Here is a 17,128-nt window from a genome sequence, read left to right as displayed (position 1 = left end):
AATTAGACGAGGTTGGTGTGAGTTTCTCAATACCATTGGGGCCTTCTCCGACCCCCTCAATTTGATAACATTATGCTTAATCTAGAGCTATGGCAGTTCCGATTGAACAGAATATGATGTTGGACTTGACCATTTGATGACCTCGTTACCAACACATTTGGTTCATTGCGCTGGGGGGTTCGAAACTTTGTTTTGGAATAAACTGAATTGCATGGGATCGGATCTGGAGTTTGGTGTTGGAATGAGGGTAGAGAACATCGTCCAAGGTCCGCTCCATCCACTCAACTGGGAGAGACGGTGGCCGTTCAGCCCGGCTTGGCCTATCACCAGACCAAATGAATTATACGAATGGAAGAGGCTGATCTGGAGATCAAAAGGCCTATTCTAAGCAGGATGTTAAATCCTTGCTGTTACGGACACTTCCATTCAGGAGTTCATCTATACTTCCTGCTTGTTCTTTTTCGGAAAGCAGCCTTTCAACGTCAAACAACCCTCCGACCAAGGACTTTGATTCTATTCTCATGCCGTGCGGGTGCGGCAACAAGGATGGATTGCGATCCCTGGTGCGTGAGTCTTGAAATATGAGCACCCTTGATCTGCCATGTGAGCGAGCGCGGGGCCATCGCTCAATCCCTGGAAAATTCATTGTCACCCCACATGCCTCGTTCAAGTAAGAAAGCCACGCCTTTCGATTTTCTGGTAACGTAGACACTGTGAGCCAATCAGATCAACCATAAGTCAAAAATTCAGCTTGCGAAATCAGAAGCTGAAAAATTTGCCTCTCATGCCCACATTTGCATTTCCCTTCCCCGGTGTGACTGTTGGTGACAGTTCCAATCTGTACGTTCGTTAATTTTGCTCGCATCCGGTTAGATTGATCAGAGGATCTTCCCGATTGGAAGTCTTCTAGCGAGAGTCTGGCGTTTCCGTGCTAGCAGGGGTCATGGGAACTAGCAGGGAGGGAAACTAAGGTGGGGCTGTTGCTTGGCAATGGAATGGGGATAACTTGGGATCTTGAGAGAGGAGGACTCCTTGAGAAAGAATGCAGAGACTTTTGAGTTGTGGAGTATCCAGCTTGCTCCTCTTTCTGGCTCGGGCCGTTAATATGATAGATCAAACAGTATGAATCCCTTAATTTGGTATCTTGAAATGGCATGAACTGCGAGCATGATGTCTCCAGAGTCTCAAAGAGACTGGGCAACATCAGGAGCAAAATAGATCTGCCATCAGATCTTGGTAAGGAGAGGAAGGTCGAAGAGCTCTGCAGATAGTGTTGACGTGTTACAATGTCGATTTCACGGACATCTTCAAGTCTGTCCAGTGAGCACTGGCGAAGCTGCATAACACTAAACAGGGCGGTATGCAAAATCTCGTCTACTGATGCACTTCACTGCAGGAGTACGATAGTCTCTTGCAGCTGGTGCATAAACTGCAAAGTGCCTGTGTCATGCAGATTTGATGTATTCGCTGTGTTGTAAATGGCAAAAATAAGAAGTTTTCGCAGCTGCTTTTGGTTTGAGCACCCCTTCAAGATGTCCTTGATTTGGGAGAGGAAAGTTTCCATTACCTTCAACTGCACTTAGCATGGCAAATTTCCATTTCCAACGTCAAAGATTCTTGGCCACGAGCAAAAATACATCTGGAGCCACATGCTCAACCTCAAACTCTATTGCTCCAACTTGCTGCTGGCAGTGGCAACAGCAGCAGGCTCCACGTCAGCTTCGTCTTTTGTAGCAGTTTGTAGTTTAGCTTCCGCCGACTTTACAGCAGCTGCTGATTTTAGTGCTTTGTCTTTCTGATAGAGCTCCGCGAGATTGAAACGCTTCAATGGCTCCCAATCGCTGCCAACAACGCTCATTCCACACACCGACTATGCATTGCGAATCAGCACTGCAGAAAAGGGGAAGGCGACAGGGCAACTTCATACCTGGAAGATCTCCACGAGGATGACCTTGTCTGGAGTAGTCAGGTCCACCTTGTGCACATTGGATATTGAGTTGGCGATTGACTTGATCACCAGATCTCGTCTGAGAGGAGCCGTATGAGCCCTTGTTGTTGGCCGGATGGCATACTGTCCAATGTCAACGAAGCACTATCGCCAAATATGTCCTCTTCGGAATATGATCCTCCATTGCATGCTCATCTTGCATCATAATCCAGGAGGATTGCATTTCCTTCGCCCGGTTTGAAATTGGATCTTGACTTACTGAGTAATTCGGAAAGTTTTCAATGACTTTCTCCTCCCCCGAAATCGTTTCTTCCACAGCATTCACAGCCATGTGGAAGTGCTTCTGCAGTACCGTACTTGCCACTTCCTGAAGTCCTCGCTCTGTAGCCTTCGCAATCAATGTCATCGGCGTTAGTCGATTGACATACTTCATCCTCCTCACACCAGGCTTCTCCACTACCTCCTTGCATATTCTATGAACAAAGTCAACAGGTTCAATTGCTGGACCAGTTTTGAAGAATAGCACACAAGGGATATCGAGATGAACCGGAGAGAAGAGCTTGGTTGTGCTTGACTTGTTGTCCAGCGCAGCGAGTTCTTTCTGAATCGAAGCCTCGATATCATCTTCATCATTTGCGTCTTCACCTGAGCCCGGCTTGATGCCATAAAATCGCTCAGCACACTTGCGGTCGTCAGTATATAGCCTTTCGGATTGAAATTGATTGCTCACCTCTTCAAACATGACCCTTAGCTCTTCGGTGGCTCGTCCTTCCATGTTCTTGGCACAAGTTGCCCAGATACCAACATCGCCTGGCTCAATCTTCCCACTTCCTCGAGACGCAATCTTCGCTTTCTGATGTGGCGTTTGCCATTTTCCACCTGATCCTCCCTGTATTGAAGTCAGATGGCGGAATGTAAAGGCACGTGAAGGGCATATGTTGGAAGTGGAAGGCGATATATTCGATAGGTGAAAGACTTGCTGCCATAAAGATACAGGACTTAAGATAACGTGAAAGTAAAAGTAAAAGTGAAAGGAATTGGGATAGATTATGCAAGAGCATACACACACACACCGGCTCGAGATCACGCCTCATGCAGCCTTGCATGAATTTCATGGAGAAGGCATGGCTCATATTGAAGACAGCGAGAAAAAGCGAGCCTACCTTACTTCTCTTCGAACCCCTCTCATCTTTATCACCACCAGACCTCTCTTTCCGTTTGCTCGAGTCTGCCATTTGAATCGATCACGGTTTTGATGCTGTTGTTGAAATGAGAAGAAATGACCACACCAGCCCAAGTCAAGGCTTCAGCCAATCGCGTGCGTTAGCGTATTATTAGCGCGAGGCTGCGACAGGTATAATCAGCCTTGCTATTGATGAATGGCTCCGAGGAAAAAGAATGCAGAGCTGGGCAATCCAAGAATTGTCAAAATTGACGACGCGATTATATGATTTCATTATCATGGCTATCTCATTTATCCCATTCTCCATGCGCCTAGCCCCTTAATTGAACCTTCCCTCCCAGCCCATCTCAAACTATAAGCTGGTAGACTCTACTGTCTAGCATTATTCTTTGCCGCAGCCTCTGCCGTTAATTTAAGCCCCCGTGGTGCGTCTTCCTTGGGAATGTAAATCTCAACAAACTGCAAGACATCGGCCGAGTTGAACTGCTCATCATGGAAAAGCTTCTCGACCTCATCCTTGGTCTTGATCTGGTATGTCCTGGCCTTCCCCTCTGGTGATCCGAATACTTTCACCAGATCTTTGAATGCCCAAGGCTGGATGTCATTGTAATCCGAATCCCATCCGTGAATGAAACGCTCGATCGTGTACCCGTCGTTACAGATCACGAAAATGATAGGCTTCAGTCCTAGCCGGATCATTGTGCTGACTTCCTGGGCAGTCAATTGGAACGAACCATCACCAACAAAGAGAATAGTTCTCCGGTCTTCTCCAGCATCGCGTGCTGCTAAAGCCGCACCTTGACAGGCGCCAACAGAGTAGCCGATAGACCCCCAGAGCACCTGACTGATGGCACTGACTCCTTGGGGGAACTTGGTCTCCCAGATACCAAAATTTGCTGTCCCAGTCTCCGTGATGACGATGTCATTTTCCTTCAGAAATTGACCGACTCTTGGCCAGATCCATGCTTGTGTGATTACGTCTGAGCTGTCTTTGTTTTCGGTGACCTTGTTCGCCATTTTAGGACCAGCAACAGCTGAGAGCTTGCTCAGGTCGACTTGGTTGATCAGTTTCCGCAGAACGCCGCGCATGTGTACACCCGGGTATTCTGAGTATCTGACGGTGACGTGAGTGCTGTGGAAGTCGATGGTGTTTAGTTGAGAAGTTTTGTATGTGAAACCGGCAGTATTGAAATCGCTCTAACGCAGGGTTAGAAAGTTTATCGACCAAAGGAGTAGTTGATCTTGCCTTGATGGCGCCGATCGTCAAAATGAGATCAGACGCTTCAACACGCTCTTGCACGTCAGGTTGACTACCGTCACCAGCATATACCCCGCCAAAGTTTGGGTGTTCCTCATTCACTGCTCCCTTGCCCATTGGGGTGACAAAAACGGGCAAACCAGTCTTTTCAATCAAATCATGGACTTCCTCTAGAACCCTGTGTCGAACTGCACAAGAATCCACAAGGATAATCGGATTTTTCGCAGATGAGAGGTATTTCAAAACAACTTCCACAACATAGTCCTCCTTATCTGGATTGTTTGTAGGATAGTGGAGGTCAATGGGGGTGTCAAGTCGCTTTCCCTCCACTTTTTTCTGCACCATATCTGTTGGGAGGGTGATATAAACCGGTCGACTCTGAAGCCAGCATTGTTGCAGAGTGTGGTCGATGAGTGTTGCCGCGTCGATTGGATCGTTGAGCTTCGCCATTGCACATGAGATTTCCTTATTCATGTCCGCAAAGACCTAGATCAAGTCAGAAGCTGCACACTGGATGCTGAACCGTACTGAAATTGCTCGTTTCATCAATAGCTCTTCAGAGAACCCACGTTGAAATTCCCGTTGCCCAGTGTATGATGTAGAAGCATGCCATCTCGTTGTGATATCGTACTTGGAACTCCAACAATATGAACAATAGGAACTGCAGAGAAGAGTATGATCAGCAATGATGTTCCGATTCCGATTTCGAATGCAAATTGTAGTCTCTTCTGCGGCAGTTCTGGAGTGAACCTACCATGTTCTGAGTAGGCGCCTGCGATGGCATTGATTGCTGAGAGTTCCCCAACACCAAACGTTGTGACAATGGCTGAAATGCCCTTGATTCTGGCATAGCCATCCGCGGCATAGCCTGGAAAACGTCAGAGATAGTTAAGTGGGCTAATTTTGGAGGCCTACCAGCATTGAGTTCGTTCACATTTCCAACCCACTTCAACCCAAGCTTCGGCATATAATCCAAAGCTACCAAATTGTAATCACCAGGAAGGCCATGAACAGAGCGAACCCCTATCTGGTGAAGCCTTGTGAAGAGATACTCTGCAACATCGACCGGACGCTCGAGAGCCAGGGTTCTGATATCTGGGGGAGTTGTCGTCATAGTGACTGGGACAGAATCGAAGACTGCGTGATTAATTGTATGAATGTGAGGTAATTGTGGGTAAAGAAGCTGCAACAATAGAAATTAATGAGAACTTGGGCTCCTGTTCATTCAAGTACTGGTTTTCTGGACAAGCTGCCGAAATCCGCAGAAGCTCGTTGAGCTCATCAGCCCACCCACCTAACTATGACGATGCAGATACCTTACAGACCAAAAAACACGCCACCGTTCCGGCTACGCGCCGAACTGGCGTATTTCAGGATCTGGACTCACATGGTTGTAGCTAGCTACCAGTTCATGATCCGATTGAACCTGCGGAGCTGCAGGACTCTGTTCTTGACAGAACGCCGATTTGTATCTGGAGTTCACAGTTGTCTCGATGCGAAGGAAGACAACAAACAGACGCCGAAGCGCGACCAAAGCCAAGATGTCTTGTCTCACTGGAGCTTTGACAGACCGGGATAAAGCCACTCTCTGAATATGATAAGACACACCCCTCATCATATCCTCCAACCTAATGGAACGTATCGTTGGTCAGATACTTCTTTCCATCCTACTGCGGGAGGCATATTAATCGAACCGCATAATGGAGTGTCGGATGTGACTATCAGAACAAGATCAGATGTTCAGGTTTGGAGCAGATACCATTGTCAGCATGGAAACACTGAGATATGGCGCCACAGTCGGATCGGGAATTCATGTGGATCAACCTGGCACAGCGAAAATTCCGAATGACGTTACATTCTACTAAGGTAAGGTTCAGTCCAAGTGGGCGGTACGCGCAAACCAACTAAATCAAGAGTATGTATGGGACCGGATTGATATGCAGCTTAGCACAAAGGTGAAAGCAACTACTCCGCCCGTTCCGAACTGCGTCTATGTGATGGCATGTATTTGGCTGATGAAATTCAGAAATGTAGGGACTCCGAGCTTCATTTCAACCAAGAGATAGACTGAGCTGCACTTGGTGCAAACTTATGGGAAGTAATTGCAGAGTGTCTCTATGTCACAACACCATGGTCCGGGAGAAGCAAGAATCTAGTTGGTTCCCATGTTCGAGGGCAGACAAACATGTTTGATGTCTCAGATGTCAGTTTGATAGTCGTTTCTAGCTTCAACCCATTCATAATTGTTCTATATTACAGGGTACATGTAAGGTGACCATAGATAGGACTGACATGTGAGAATTCTGGGAAGTCGATTGAATGCAGTGGTCCATAGGAACTATTCACAGCACAAAAGGAGATCTCGCTAATGGTCTGGCTGAGAATGGAACTTGATGGGCGACGGGTAAAGTCCCCAGAAACAGACTGGATCTATTCTGAAAGCCATGTAGTCAATGGTCTTCCTGTCATTCGCCCACATTTTACCTTCTCGATGAACGGTTGATGGGAAGCTAACTACCTTTGTCTCTTGAGGCGGCTTGTCTACTCCGTAAGTGGAGCAAGCTATTTTAAGCTGGGCAGCTTTGGGTCGGTCAAGATAATTGTGTACAAAATCGTCAAAGAAACGTTTCTTGTAATTGTCGGCAGATATCATTAAGAGCCCATGCTTGCATCAGTGCCATCCCAGTGGTTTATGTTGATCGTTCGGGATGATGGGGACACTGACACTCGCTTCCAACAAAACAAATCATGGCCTCCTGTGGCTCGCCTGGCCGCGGCTGACTTCCGCTGTTTCGCAGCCACGCGCCGCACCCCTGTCGCGCCGCCCAGAAGACGAGACCTTCCCTTCGCTGGATTGGATACAGAAGAGAAATGGCCAAACCACAGGCACCCTCTCCAACATCGTCGACGGTGCCGCAGAGCCGTACCACATCGTCGCTATATCTGCCATCTCAATAGCCATCGCTACTCGCCGACCGGCAGTCGACTGCCACTCGACTTGCGACAGCATCGCGTCGGCTTCCTTGGATCGAGTCGACCGAGGGATTGCGACGCTTCGACCCTTCATTCTTTGAAGGAACGGTAGACAAGACCAACAAGGAGCAGGGGGATATCACCGAATTTTACACGGCTGGCCTGCTGAACAAAGATGCGCGGATACGATGACAAGTTCGCGCCCACGATCCTCATCAGCTCGATCAAACAATTCAGATGCTCATAGAGTTCCCGCGCCGTCTCCCAGGATCACCTCACACGCAGACTTCCAAGTCTCCGATGGGATTATCTTGAACGACGTACCTCAATATAACTTAACTAGCTCTTCGAATTTACTCATACCTTTATACGGAGTAGGATCTCCGTATCCAACTCTTGCGTCGTCCAGCTCCCCGTCTCGCCCTCGAGCTAGATCAACTGCTGGCGATCCGCTGCCTTCTCCCTCTTTGTCTTCGAATAACTCGTACCGACCGTCTATACGGTCTGGCCCTCTTGTCCAGATGTATCAACCAGGGCAAAGGCATCCGTCTGCTGCGGGACAATATGTGCCTCCTCCACCTCCCCCGATGTCCCCGCCTGCTCAGCCGCATATGATGTCCATTCCACCTCCTCCGCCTCCACCCCTCCGAAATGTTGCATCTCAATCTCATCAGCACGGCGGCGTTATAATTCCTCCACCACCAGGCCCTCCACCTGTGTCGAATTGGCAAGGCAGTTGGGGCCGATCATACGATGCCAGGGGCTTCCCATTACCTCCCCCCAATCCTCCTGCCAATAGTCAACATCAGGCATACAATCCCGGACAGAACTATGTTCCGCACCAACCACCGCCATTGTCGATACCACCTCCACCAGCAAGTGAGCACCAGATGTCAGCAACATACATTCCACACGGAGACTCGTTTGGCCCAGGTGTTGGAATTCCAGGCTTTGGCAGGACTCAAGAGCCGAGCTTCAATAGAGGCGATAGTGCTGAGTTTTCTGCTGTATCGGATAGCTCGAGGTCCACTTCTAGAAATACCGCCGAAACAGGTTTATCTACGCCTCTAGATGACGGAAGTAGCTATTATCAGGACCGGGACCGTATGTACCAGTCCCAGACACCTATAAATCGCTTCAACAACATTCATCTACCTGAATACACCCCACAAGAATCTTCTACTGGGTCATTCCTCAATACACAGCATTCGATCAGAGGAAACCATCAGCAGACGAGTGCTAGCAACTCCAATACTCCAATATCTCCTAATGAAGCAGCCTCGCGATGGCCTATGGAACAAGTTCTGCTCTGGCTTGCCAACAATTCCTTCTCAAATGATTGGCAAGAGACGTTCAAGGCTCTGAACATTTGTGGTTCTGTTTTCCTTGAACTCGGAAGTGGGCACGGTGGAAGAGGAAATTTTGGTATGATGCACCAGCAGGTTTACCCTCGACTCGCCAAAGAGTGTTCAAGCAGCGGAACTGGTTGGGATCAGGCCCGAGAGCGCGAGGAGGGCAAGAGGATGCGTCGGCTGATTAGAAGCATTGTCACGGGAAGACAACCAGACGGCAAGCCATCTCATGTTCGTCGAGAGTCGTCTACTGCGAATATCCAGAGCGCAGGCACCGAGGGTACCGTGGAGGGTTCTCCAAACCTTGGCCGCGAGATTCACGTTTCTACGCCAAGTACTGCAAATGGAGATGATGATAGCCCAGGCAAATCCATGTTCAAAGGACCGGGTCCGGGTTTCGGAACGAGGCGATTCTCTGGCCGAAGCACGACCATGCCCATCCTGAGTGCTAGTGGGCAGATGACGGATTCAGATACATACAGTTCGCAGAATAGAGGCGGCTACCGCAACGCTCTTCGAAATATTGAAGGTGATGGTAGTCGCCGTCACAGTCCTAGTGCTAGTAGCGAGACAGGTGATTTCAGAGGCCCAACACTTCGTCTGGAAGGTAGTCCAAAAAGCAGCAGCCCAGGAGCCTTCGCGAGTTTGCACACGCCCAACAGTGGAGGACTTTCAGCGTCCCCACATACCAGAAGTTTTGGACATCGTGCCAGTAATAGCACGGACTCGATTTCTTCAAACGCTGCCATCTATGGCTCTGGAGTTCCGCCAGGTGCTAGCCAAATACTTCGTGGGGGAATGGGAGGAGTTGTGGGTGAATTAAATCTTGTCCGCAACCAAGACAACAGTCGTCGTCACGGTGTTGATGGCGCCCGTCCCTCCCCATCTGATGCTGGAGACCGATCTGCCACTTCGGAACAGCCAACTTCTGCCAAGGAATCGAAGGGTTTCCTGAAGCACTTCCGGAAGAAGAAGAAAGAAGATGGCGCTGGTCCGTCACCCGAAGAGCCGAATCTCGAGTCCCCCACTAGTCCGTCACTGAGCTTCAAGCCAGGACCCTTTATGGCAAATGGGAAAAACTCCAGCGAGACATCTCTTGATCGACCATCCTCAACATTCTCCGCCTCAGAGTATGACAAATTTGCTCATAGCTCTGGATATCGCGGTCGCCGAAATGTGCCTGGGAGGAACTTCATATTGCTTACCAAAGATGGGCTTAATTACCGGTTGTGCGATGTCACTGACGTTGACTCTGCTTCCGACCTGCGTAGTGTGGTTTGCTCAACAATCGGTGTAATGGACAATGATTTTGTGCAGATATTTCTCACTGATCTGGGTAAAAGCGAGCACGATGAAGCACTTGATGATCAAAAATTGCTCCTTTACAGGAGAACGAAAGCTGACCAATCCGGTACTCTTAAGCTTTATGTACGAGCTCCCAACTCTCCGTCACTGCCAGCACCGCAGTCCGCGGGGTTCAGTACAAACTTCGACAACAAGCTTGGTCTTTCACCCCGCCTTCCGTCAACCACTCCTCTGGATGAAGATGCATATGCGACACTAAATGGCACGAGACGACGCTCGAGCTCTTCTCCCCCAAGTTCTCGACAAAACACCATCAAAGCAAGTGGTCCCTCGAGTCGTGATGCAACTAATCCACCTGCCGCGCAGGCACAATCGGACGCTCTCCGTGATCGCCTAATGCAATTCCGAAATTCTCAGGCAGAAGGTGGTGAAAGGCAGCTTCCCGAATCCGAGAGACAAGCTTTCATGGAGTTGGCTGCTAGCGAGCATAAAGCTGAGATGGAACGGAGACAAAAGGCGTACCTGGCTAAAAAGAAGGCAAGCAAGGAGACACCCACCTCTGCTGACGGTTCGTTTGGCATCGTGGGTCGCAATGTTGATTTTGATCAGCCACGAAATTCTCCGTTTGAAGACAAGAAGCCTGACAGCCTCTTTCCGCAACGGAAGCCCCCACCTCCTCCCGCCGAGTCTGCAACATTGATCAAAGCGAACTCTCTCAGCAAGAGAAGCGGGCAACAGGCACGTCTTTCGCTCACGAGCGTGGACAGCGATGGCAAGCGGATATCTGGTGGGGACCAATCATTTCATTATCCATCCCAAGAGATGTCCGAGTATGCTAAACGAAAGCCTGTGCCGCCTCCGTCACCACAAGCTAGTAGTGGAATTGCGGCAGCTCTGTTCGGTATGGGCAGTCGCCTGGGAGCAGTAGGCCATCCCAGTCCCAGCACTGCTCAATCTCAGAGCAAGAGATCGCCACCTGGGAGCAGTGACCAAATAGAGAGAGGACGAAGTGCAATGTCGACCGTGGGCTTTGGGACAAACGGCTCCCAGGGTAGCAGCCCGGCAAGATCTCGTAGTGGTACACCTGGCAGTACAACTTGGAGTAAAGGCGATCAACCATTCATAGTTCCGGACTACGGCGAGGATGGTGGTGCCAGTCTGACTCGCGACCGTTCACTGTCGTTGAAAATACCTGAGCATTCTGCAACAAATAGAATCCGGGAGGAAGAAAGACGACGAGCTCCATCCCCTGTGGACTTGAGTCCTAGCAGTGCTCACTCAACACCAGGAGTCAATACACCCGGAAATCGGAAATCATATGGGCCAAACTTGGACTTCACCGAGTCCAACGTCAATTTCAAGAACTCGCCCAAGCAAGTACCGCAGACGGATTCTGACGATGATTCTGACGATGGACTGTTCGCAGTACCGATCGCCTCTCGAAAGCCTGAGAAGAAATCAAGCATGAGAAGAGTGATGGCAAATGATGACAACCAGAGTGACTCGGATGGTATTGGGAAACGACCAAGTCTGACCATCCGGACATCTAGATCAAAGAAAGGTTTATCGGTCTCATTTTCTTCGCCTCAAAATGCCAATAGTGCGACAAGTGCCAACGCAGCAAGGACGCCAGACTTTGAGGATGATAGTGCTCGTGGTTCTGGTAAACGGCCTCAGCGCCGCAACCCTGGTTCAGCAAATTCCGAGGGTGGCTGGTCCGCTGAATCTTCAGAAGATATGAGTGCCAAATTGCTCCGACGTGAATCCTTTGCAAGGGAAGACGTGTGGGCAAGCAGACCTCCTGCAGAGGCACTTATTAACCACCTCGATGCTTTCTTCCCCAATCTTGACTTGGATCAACCTGTTGTGGAAACGAATGGGAATACATCGCCTCCTGTATCACCGATAGCAGAACAGGAAACCATGGAACAACTTGCGGCTGCTCAGGCTGGTATGACTATAGGCGATAGTTCGACGACAAACACAATCCGGTCAAGCTTGTCGTACAATGACGGCGATACCCTTGGGTCGGACGAATCTACTTTAAAGGCATTGGAACGACCAGGATCTATGCAAAGTATCGCGCAAAGAAACGTCCGTCGTTCTGGTGGCCTGGGACGAATGAAGTCCATTCGTGAGGTGGCGAGGGGAGCGCATGAAGCCAACAAGCGGTTCACCGCACCTGTCCAGCAGGGTGGCCCGTCAAGCACGATGCTTCGACGCAAGAGCACGAAGATGTTCGGTGCCAACATTGTGCAAATCAAGCCGAAGCGTGGCAGCATGATCTTGCCTCAGATACCTCAGGATACAATTCCAAAACGGCAGGCAACTTTCAGATGGTTCAAAGGTCAACTAATTGGCAAGGGTACCTATGGTCGAGTCTACCTGGGAATGAACGCCACAACTGGAGAGTTCCTTGCTGTCAAGCAGGTTGAAGTCAGCCAAAAAGCTGCCGGCAAGGACAAAGAGAAGATGCGAGAGATGGTTGCAGCTCTTGACCAGGAAATCGACACGATGCAGCACCTTGACCATGTCAACATTGTCCAATACCTTGGATGTGAGCGAAAAGAAATGTCTATCAGTATCTTCCTTGAATATATTTCTGGTGGCAGTGTTGGAAGTTGTCTGCGAAAACATGGCAAGTTTGAGGAAACGGTGGTCAGCTCTCTTACTCGACAGACCCTTTCTGGCTTGGCATACCTCCACCGAGAGGGTATTCTCCATCGAGATCTGAAAGCGGACAATATATTGTTGGATCTAGATGGAACTTGCAAAATATCTGATTTTGGTATTTCCAAGAAGACCGACAACATTTATGGAAATGATGCATCGAATTCTATGCAAGGATCTGTATTCTGGATGGCCCCGGAAGTCGTCCGATCTCAAGGCCAAGGCTATTCAGCAAAGGTGGATATTTGGTCCCTTGGATGTGTGGTGCTTGAGATGTTTGCAGGTAGAAGACCTTGGAGCAAGGAAGAAACTGTTGGAGCCATCTACAAACTTGGCAGTCTGAATGAGGCTCCGCCTATTCCCGACGATGTTTCAATGAATATCAGCCCCGTTGCCGTGGCCTTTATGGCTGACTGTTTTACGATGTAAGTCGACTCCAAGTACTTCTCCAAAAAGCCTGTACTGACTACATATCTAGTGACCCTTCTGAGCGTCCAACCGCTGATACCCTTCTCTCTCGACATCCTTTTTGCGAGCTTGACCCGAACTATAATTTCCTCGATACGGACTTGTACGCGAAGATTCGTGGCGCATACTAAGGACATGGGGCAATCTATGGCGCTGGAACGTTTTTACGAATAATGACAGCGCTGCATCTGTATTGATATTGTCTTTTACTATACCATTATCTCGTTATTTTCTTTTGGTAAAAAGCGCGAATGACTTGAAGGTCTCTATATGAACTGTATATTAACTTAGATGCAATTACGAATGCTGCATAATACTGGCATGTCCTATCCATGTTGTGATCACCTTTACTTCTGAAAAGATTGCATATCCGAGATAACCTGTCAACATAAAAGTCCAGCCGCCTGTGATTGGCCAGACAAAACTTCCTCAGCCTTGTGTTCGCTTAAAAAAATATCCCAAGTGCTGGCAAAACTGTTACAACACGCTCCTTATATCACCGTACTCTTATTATAACGATCTCCGGCTCATCAATCATAGCCACCTCTCATTCGGAGTCTCTGAATCAGCAAATATGCCACCATACGACAGCGACTCGTCTGGCGGCGAAGATGACGACTACACTGAGACGAATGTCCTTCTTGGATATGCCTCCAAGGAAGCTTCAGACGATACCATTAGTTACCTCGGCGGAAGACCTGTATGTCACTTCTCATCGAGGGCCTTTCTTATTGCTCCGGCCTCGTCGTACTCTACAATTTAGAAATATCAGTGCTGACCTCCATTCTCAATAGACATGGCTCGACCCCACTACCCCGCCTTCAGCAGCTCTTGCGAAATGCAAAGTCTGCAACGATCTCATGGTCCTACTTCTACAATTAAACGGAGACCTGCCAGAACATTTCCCCGGCCACGAGAGACGACTATATGTCCTGACTTGCAGGAGGAAGACGTGCCGGCGCAAGGAAGGCAGTGTGAGAGTGTTGCGGGGTGTGAGAACATCGGAATCTGCGACCAAGAAGAAAGATGTGAAAGCCGCAGAACCTAAGGCGGAGATACAACCTGCGAAGCCTGCGGTGGATCTTGGAGCAGCATTGTTTGGTGGCAATCCATTCTCGAATTCGAGTACAAGTTCTGCGAACCCATTTTCGACCAATTCTTCAAACGGCCCTGCGAATCCCTTTTCTACTTCTATATCTTCATCCTCGAGCAACCCTTTCGCAGCTCCTGGATCATCACAGCCATCCAAACCTACAGAAACTCCCGCCCAGACATCATCACCCGCAGCTGACCTTCCCAAATCCTTCGCCTCCGCCCTCTCCCTCAACAATGACAACTCTAACCTCAAATTCGGCCCTCCTCCTCCACCAGAGCCCTGGCCCCAAGAAGCCGACCTCCCACCTGCATATCCCCTCTACTACCTCGCCGACGCCGACTACGAAACTCTCGACAAAATCGAAGACCTCCCCATCCCCACCCAAACAATGGATATAGATGAGGGAGGCGGCAGCTCAAGCAACCAGAAAGAGGATAAAGACGTATACGAAAGCACGATCGACAAGACGTTCCAGAAGTTCGCAGATAGGTTAGCGCAGAACCCAGAACAGGTTATCAGATACGAGTTTAAGGGGCAACCATTACTATATTCGAAGCATGATGCTGTTGGGAAGCTGTTAAGTGGTTCCAGCAACAAGGGAAACGAGAAGGTTACTACGAGTTCTGTCAATGGGAACCATATTCCTAGATGTGCGAATTGTGGTGCGGGGAGGGTGTTTGAGGTGCAGTTGACGCCGCATGCTATTATGGAGCTGGAGAGTGAGGAGATGAGTCTGGATGGTATGGAGTGGGGGACGATTATTGTGGGGGTTTGTGAAAGGGATTGTCAGCAGAGGGGTGTGGATGCTGGAGTAGCGGGGTATGTGGAGGAGTGGGCGGGGGTGCAGTGGGAGGAGCTTAATGAGAGGAGATAGAAGGTCGGGTGTGTAAAACAAGGGCGTTCATGAGGATCATCTTGTGGATGAGAAGCCAATGGATGTTCTCACCTCTCTCTAGCCATCGCTTGCCATATTGAAGCCAAAGCTGTCCAGGCAGTATCGAAGATAAAATATCCTTGGAGTGCCCAGAGTCATTACGAAACAGAATGGCAGTATCTCAAGATAGTGACCGAGTCATGATTCCCGGTTACTTGGCAGGATTGGGGTATCGAGGGTCGCTATATTTGTTGGGGACTGTGCAATAATTGGAGGATCCTGTAGCGAACCTCTTCTCTCAAACCCTTCAGATATCCTCCTTTTGGTACAGATCAGTGTTTCTATACACAGCAGTAATACTAAACTGCGAACTTCTTGTGGACCTGCTCCACATTTTCTGGCCCAGCTCCAGTCGGAGAGTCCGAATCTTGGTAGAGTCGTATCACGATATGGATAGCTTGGAAAATATTCGGCCCGGCCAAGCAAAAGCCAATTTCTGGACACGACAACTTGGGTATTCGCCACACCTCCACAAACTCAATATATACACTCTTTTCAAGCCTTAACTACATTCATCATAATCTCCCCTCCGCCAACGCAATCGCAGGATTCGTACACTCAGCACACCTGCCTACTAGACTCGCCTTCAGGAACGCATATATAACCCTCGCACGATCCTGCATCCACCACACTCTACCCAACGAAACGCTCGCCGCAGCAGCATAATAATACAACAGCGCAGTCATAGAAGCCGGTTCCTGAGCATCGATATGTTCCATGAACCCTTTCGTACACTGGAGTGGCCAAGTAAACAAATACCGAATGATGTCGTGGAGAACAGGAGTTACCTCGACGTTCGGCTGGCTCAATTCAATGGCCCGTAGCACAGTGACAAGCTTCTGAATAGCATGCGTGTTATCCGGAGAGGCGCCCGAGACCCCTTTAGTTCCCAGTCCACACATCATGCAGTGGTTGAACAGAGCGGATGTTCTCGTGGATCCTCTCATAGGAGACTCCTCAATGAACTTCTCGAGCTTCAAGCCAGGACGATGGCGGAACACTTCATAGAGTGCGGATCCTTGAAGGAGATCTTGGCCTTCGACCACGCAATTCTTCGTGCCGTTTATTAGGCCAACAATCTCGTGGAAGTGGTGCGTGACATGTGGGTCGGATTCCTCTGCTGCCCAAGAGTAGTGGACGAGAAGGAAGGAGCAGCCGACTATGGAGTCGAAGCTTTGCGCTGTTATTCTTTCGTTTAAAGCGGCGCGGAGACCAGACACGGCATTTGCGAAGTGGTTTAAGACCGGCCGTCGAGTTGGGTCTTTTTTGGGTAAGGAGCTGTTTATGTGGGCTGACGATAGGAGGAGGACTGCGCTCTTGAGGTATTCGTCCTGAGAAGATTAGCTGTGTATCTTGATATTTATAGGTGTGATAAACTACATTCAATGCGGATGACAACATGAATGTCCGCCACAGATCAGTGTGCATAGCCAGGGTATGAGACGTAAAGTCTCGAAAATGTCGAAATAGTGCCTTGTCATCTTGGCTCCAGCTGTCATTGGACTCAAAATCGATAGCTATTGACTGCTCGAGAACTGAAGAAAGACTTGGCAGAGCTTCCGCAGACTTCGATCGTACAGGTTGATCTTCTATTTCAGGTTGTGCTGCAAGAGGCTTTTCGCTTTTACCAGTTCGGATGGAGGATATCGCGGGATTGCACTTTAAATTCCGCCTCGTACAGTTCACACAAGATGGTAAGCTTTCATCGCACTACAATCGTTAGACGAATTAACCAAAAAACAATTCCCAAGAAAATCGTACCTTTACCCTCCGCTGTTTACAATTTCCACACCCGTTGCGTGATTTTCGATGCTGTTGTCGCTTCCGAACAGGATTACCACTGGCATCAAAACTGGGCGCAATGGGCTTCTCGCCCACTGTGAATACAGAGAACGTGCCGGTGTCCATACTTTCTTCGGGATCGTCACTCATGTCGTATTC

General features: G+C 49.1%; 5 protein-coding genes across 5 annotated transcripts; 2 read left to right on the top strand and 3 right to left on the bottom strand.

Annotated features, from left to right (window-relative positions):
• Positions 1-374: 374 nt before the first annotated feature.
• ONS95_002618 (uncharacterized protein) lies at positions 375-3,385 on the bottom strand. Its single transcript, XM_058495883.1, has 5 exons — positions 3,112-3,385; positions 2,208-2,837; positions 1,928-2,071; positions 1,568-1,870; positions 375-1,504 (listed from the first exon to the last, which is right to left on the bottom strand). Exons 1-4 carry the CDS (start codon positions 3,181-3,183, stop codon positions 1,667-1,669), a joined length of 1,050 nt encoding a protein of 349 aa, XP_058354612.1. The 5' UTR covers positions 3,184-3,385; the 3' UTR covers positions 375-1,504; positions 1,568-1,666.
• On the bottom strand, positions 3,386-7,027 carry PDC1 (Pyruvate decarboxylase 1). The gene is made up of 6 exons (XM_058495882.1): positions 5,684-7,027; positions 5,305-5,572; positions 5,144-5,257; positions 4,959-5,050; positions 4,378-4,875; positions 3,386-4,328 (listed from the first exon to the last, which is right to left on the bottom strand). Exons 2-6 carry the CDS (start codon positions 5,501-5,503, stop codon positions 3,501-3,503), a joined length of 1,731 nt encoding a protein of 576 aa, XP_058354611.1. The 5' UTR covers positions 5,504-5,572; positions 5,684-7,027; the 3' UTR covers positions 3,386-3,500.
• On the top strand, positions 6,142-13,487 carry ONS95_002616 (uncharacterized protein). Its single transcript, XM_058495881.1, has 4 exons — positions 6,142-6,255; positions 6,304-10,556; positions 10,629-13,114; positions 13,168-13,487. Exons 2-4 carry the CDS (start codon positions 7,551-7,553, stop codon positions 13,286-13,288), a joined length of 5,613 nt encoding a protein of 1,870 aa, XP_058354610.1. The 5' UTR covers positions 6,142-6,255; positions 6,304-7,550; the 3' UTR covers positions 13,289-13,487.
• Positions 13,488-13,660: 173 nt separating this feature from the next.
• On the top strand, positions 13,661-15,127 carry ONS95_002615 (uncharacterized protein; the record flags this gene model as incomplete). The annotated part of the gene is made up of 2 exons (XM_058495880.1): positions 13,661-13,857; positions 13,952-15,127. The coding sequence occupies exons 1-2, from the start codon at positions 13,732-13,734 to the stop codon at positions 15,125-15,127; spliced, it is 1,302 nt and encodes a 433-aa protein (XP_058354609.1). The 5' UTR covers positions 13,661-13,731.
• Positions 15,128-15,702: 575 nt separating this feature from the next.
• Positions 15,703-17,119, bottom strand: ONS95_002614 (uncharacterized protein; the record flags this gene model as incomplete). The annotated part of the gene is made up of 3 exons (XM_058495879.1): positions 15,703-16,518; positions 16,568-16,897; positions 16,949-17,119. 3 exons carry the CDS (start codon positions 17,117-17,119, stop codon positions 15,703-15,705), a joined length of 1,317 nt encoding a protein of 438 aa, XP_058354608.1.
• Positions 17,120-17,128: the final 9 nt, after the last annotated feature.

This window comes from Cadophora gregata (assembly GCF_030347475.1).
Source record: "Cadophora gregata isolate MNR1 chromosome Unknown scaffold_11, whole genome shotgun sequence".
Lineage (NCBI taxonomy): Eukaryota > Fungi > Ascomycota > Leotiomycetes > Helotiales > Ploettnerulaceae > Cadophora > Cadophora gregata.
Note: the sequence above shows the minus strand (reverse complement) of the source record. Positions and strands in the feature narration are given on the sequence as shown.

Bases quoted from the DNA above. Each gene is read 5' to 3' on its own strand.
- ONS95_002618 (XM_058495883.1), bottom strand. From the start codon at position 3,183: ATGGCAGACTCGAGCAAACGGAAAGAGAGGTCTGGTGGTGATAAAGAT. The intron at 2,838-3,111 runs GTAGGCTCGCTT...ACTTCAATACAG, and splicing joins GGGGTTCGAAGAGAAGTAAG to GGAGGATCAGGTGGAAAATG. The intron at 2,072-2,207 runs GTAAGTCAAGAT...GACATTGGACAG, and splicing joins AAAACTTTCCGAATTACTCA to TATGCCATCCGGCCAACAAC.
- PDC1 (XM_058495882.1), bottom strand. From the start codon at position 5,503: ATGACGACAACTCCCCCAGATATCAGAACCCTGGCTCTCGAGCGTCCG. The intron at 5,258-5,304 runs GTAGGCCTCCAA...GACGTTTTCCAG, and splicing joins TGTGAACGAACTCAATGCTG to GCTATGCCGCGGATGGCTAT. The intron at 5,051-5,143 runs GTAGGTTCACTC...TCTTCTCTGCAG, and splicing joins AGGCGCCTACTCAGAACATG to TTCCTATTGTTCATATTGTT.
- ONS95_002616 (XM_058495881.1), top strand. From the start codon at position 7,551: ATGACAAGTTCGCGCCCACGATCCTCATCAGCTCGATCAAACAATTCA. The intron at 10,557-10,628 runs GCAAGCAAGGAG...GATTTTGATCAG, and splicing joins CGTACCTGGCTAAAAAGAAG to CCACGAAATTCTCCGTTTGA. The intron at 13,115-13,167 runs GTAAGTCGACTC...CTACATATCTAG, and splicing joins ATGGCTGACTGTTTTACGAT to TGACCCTTCTGAGCGTCCAA.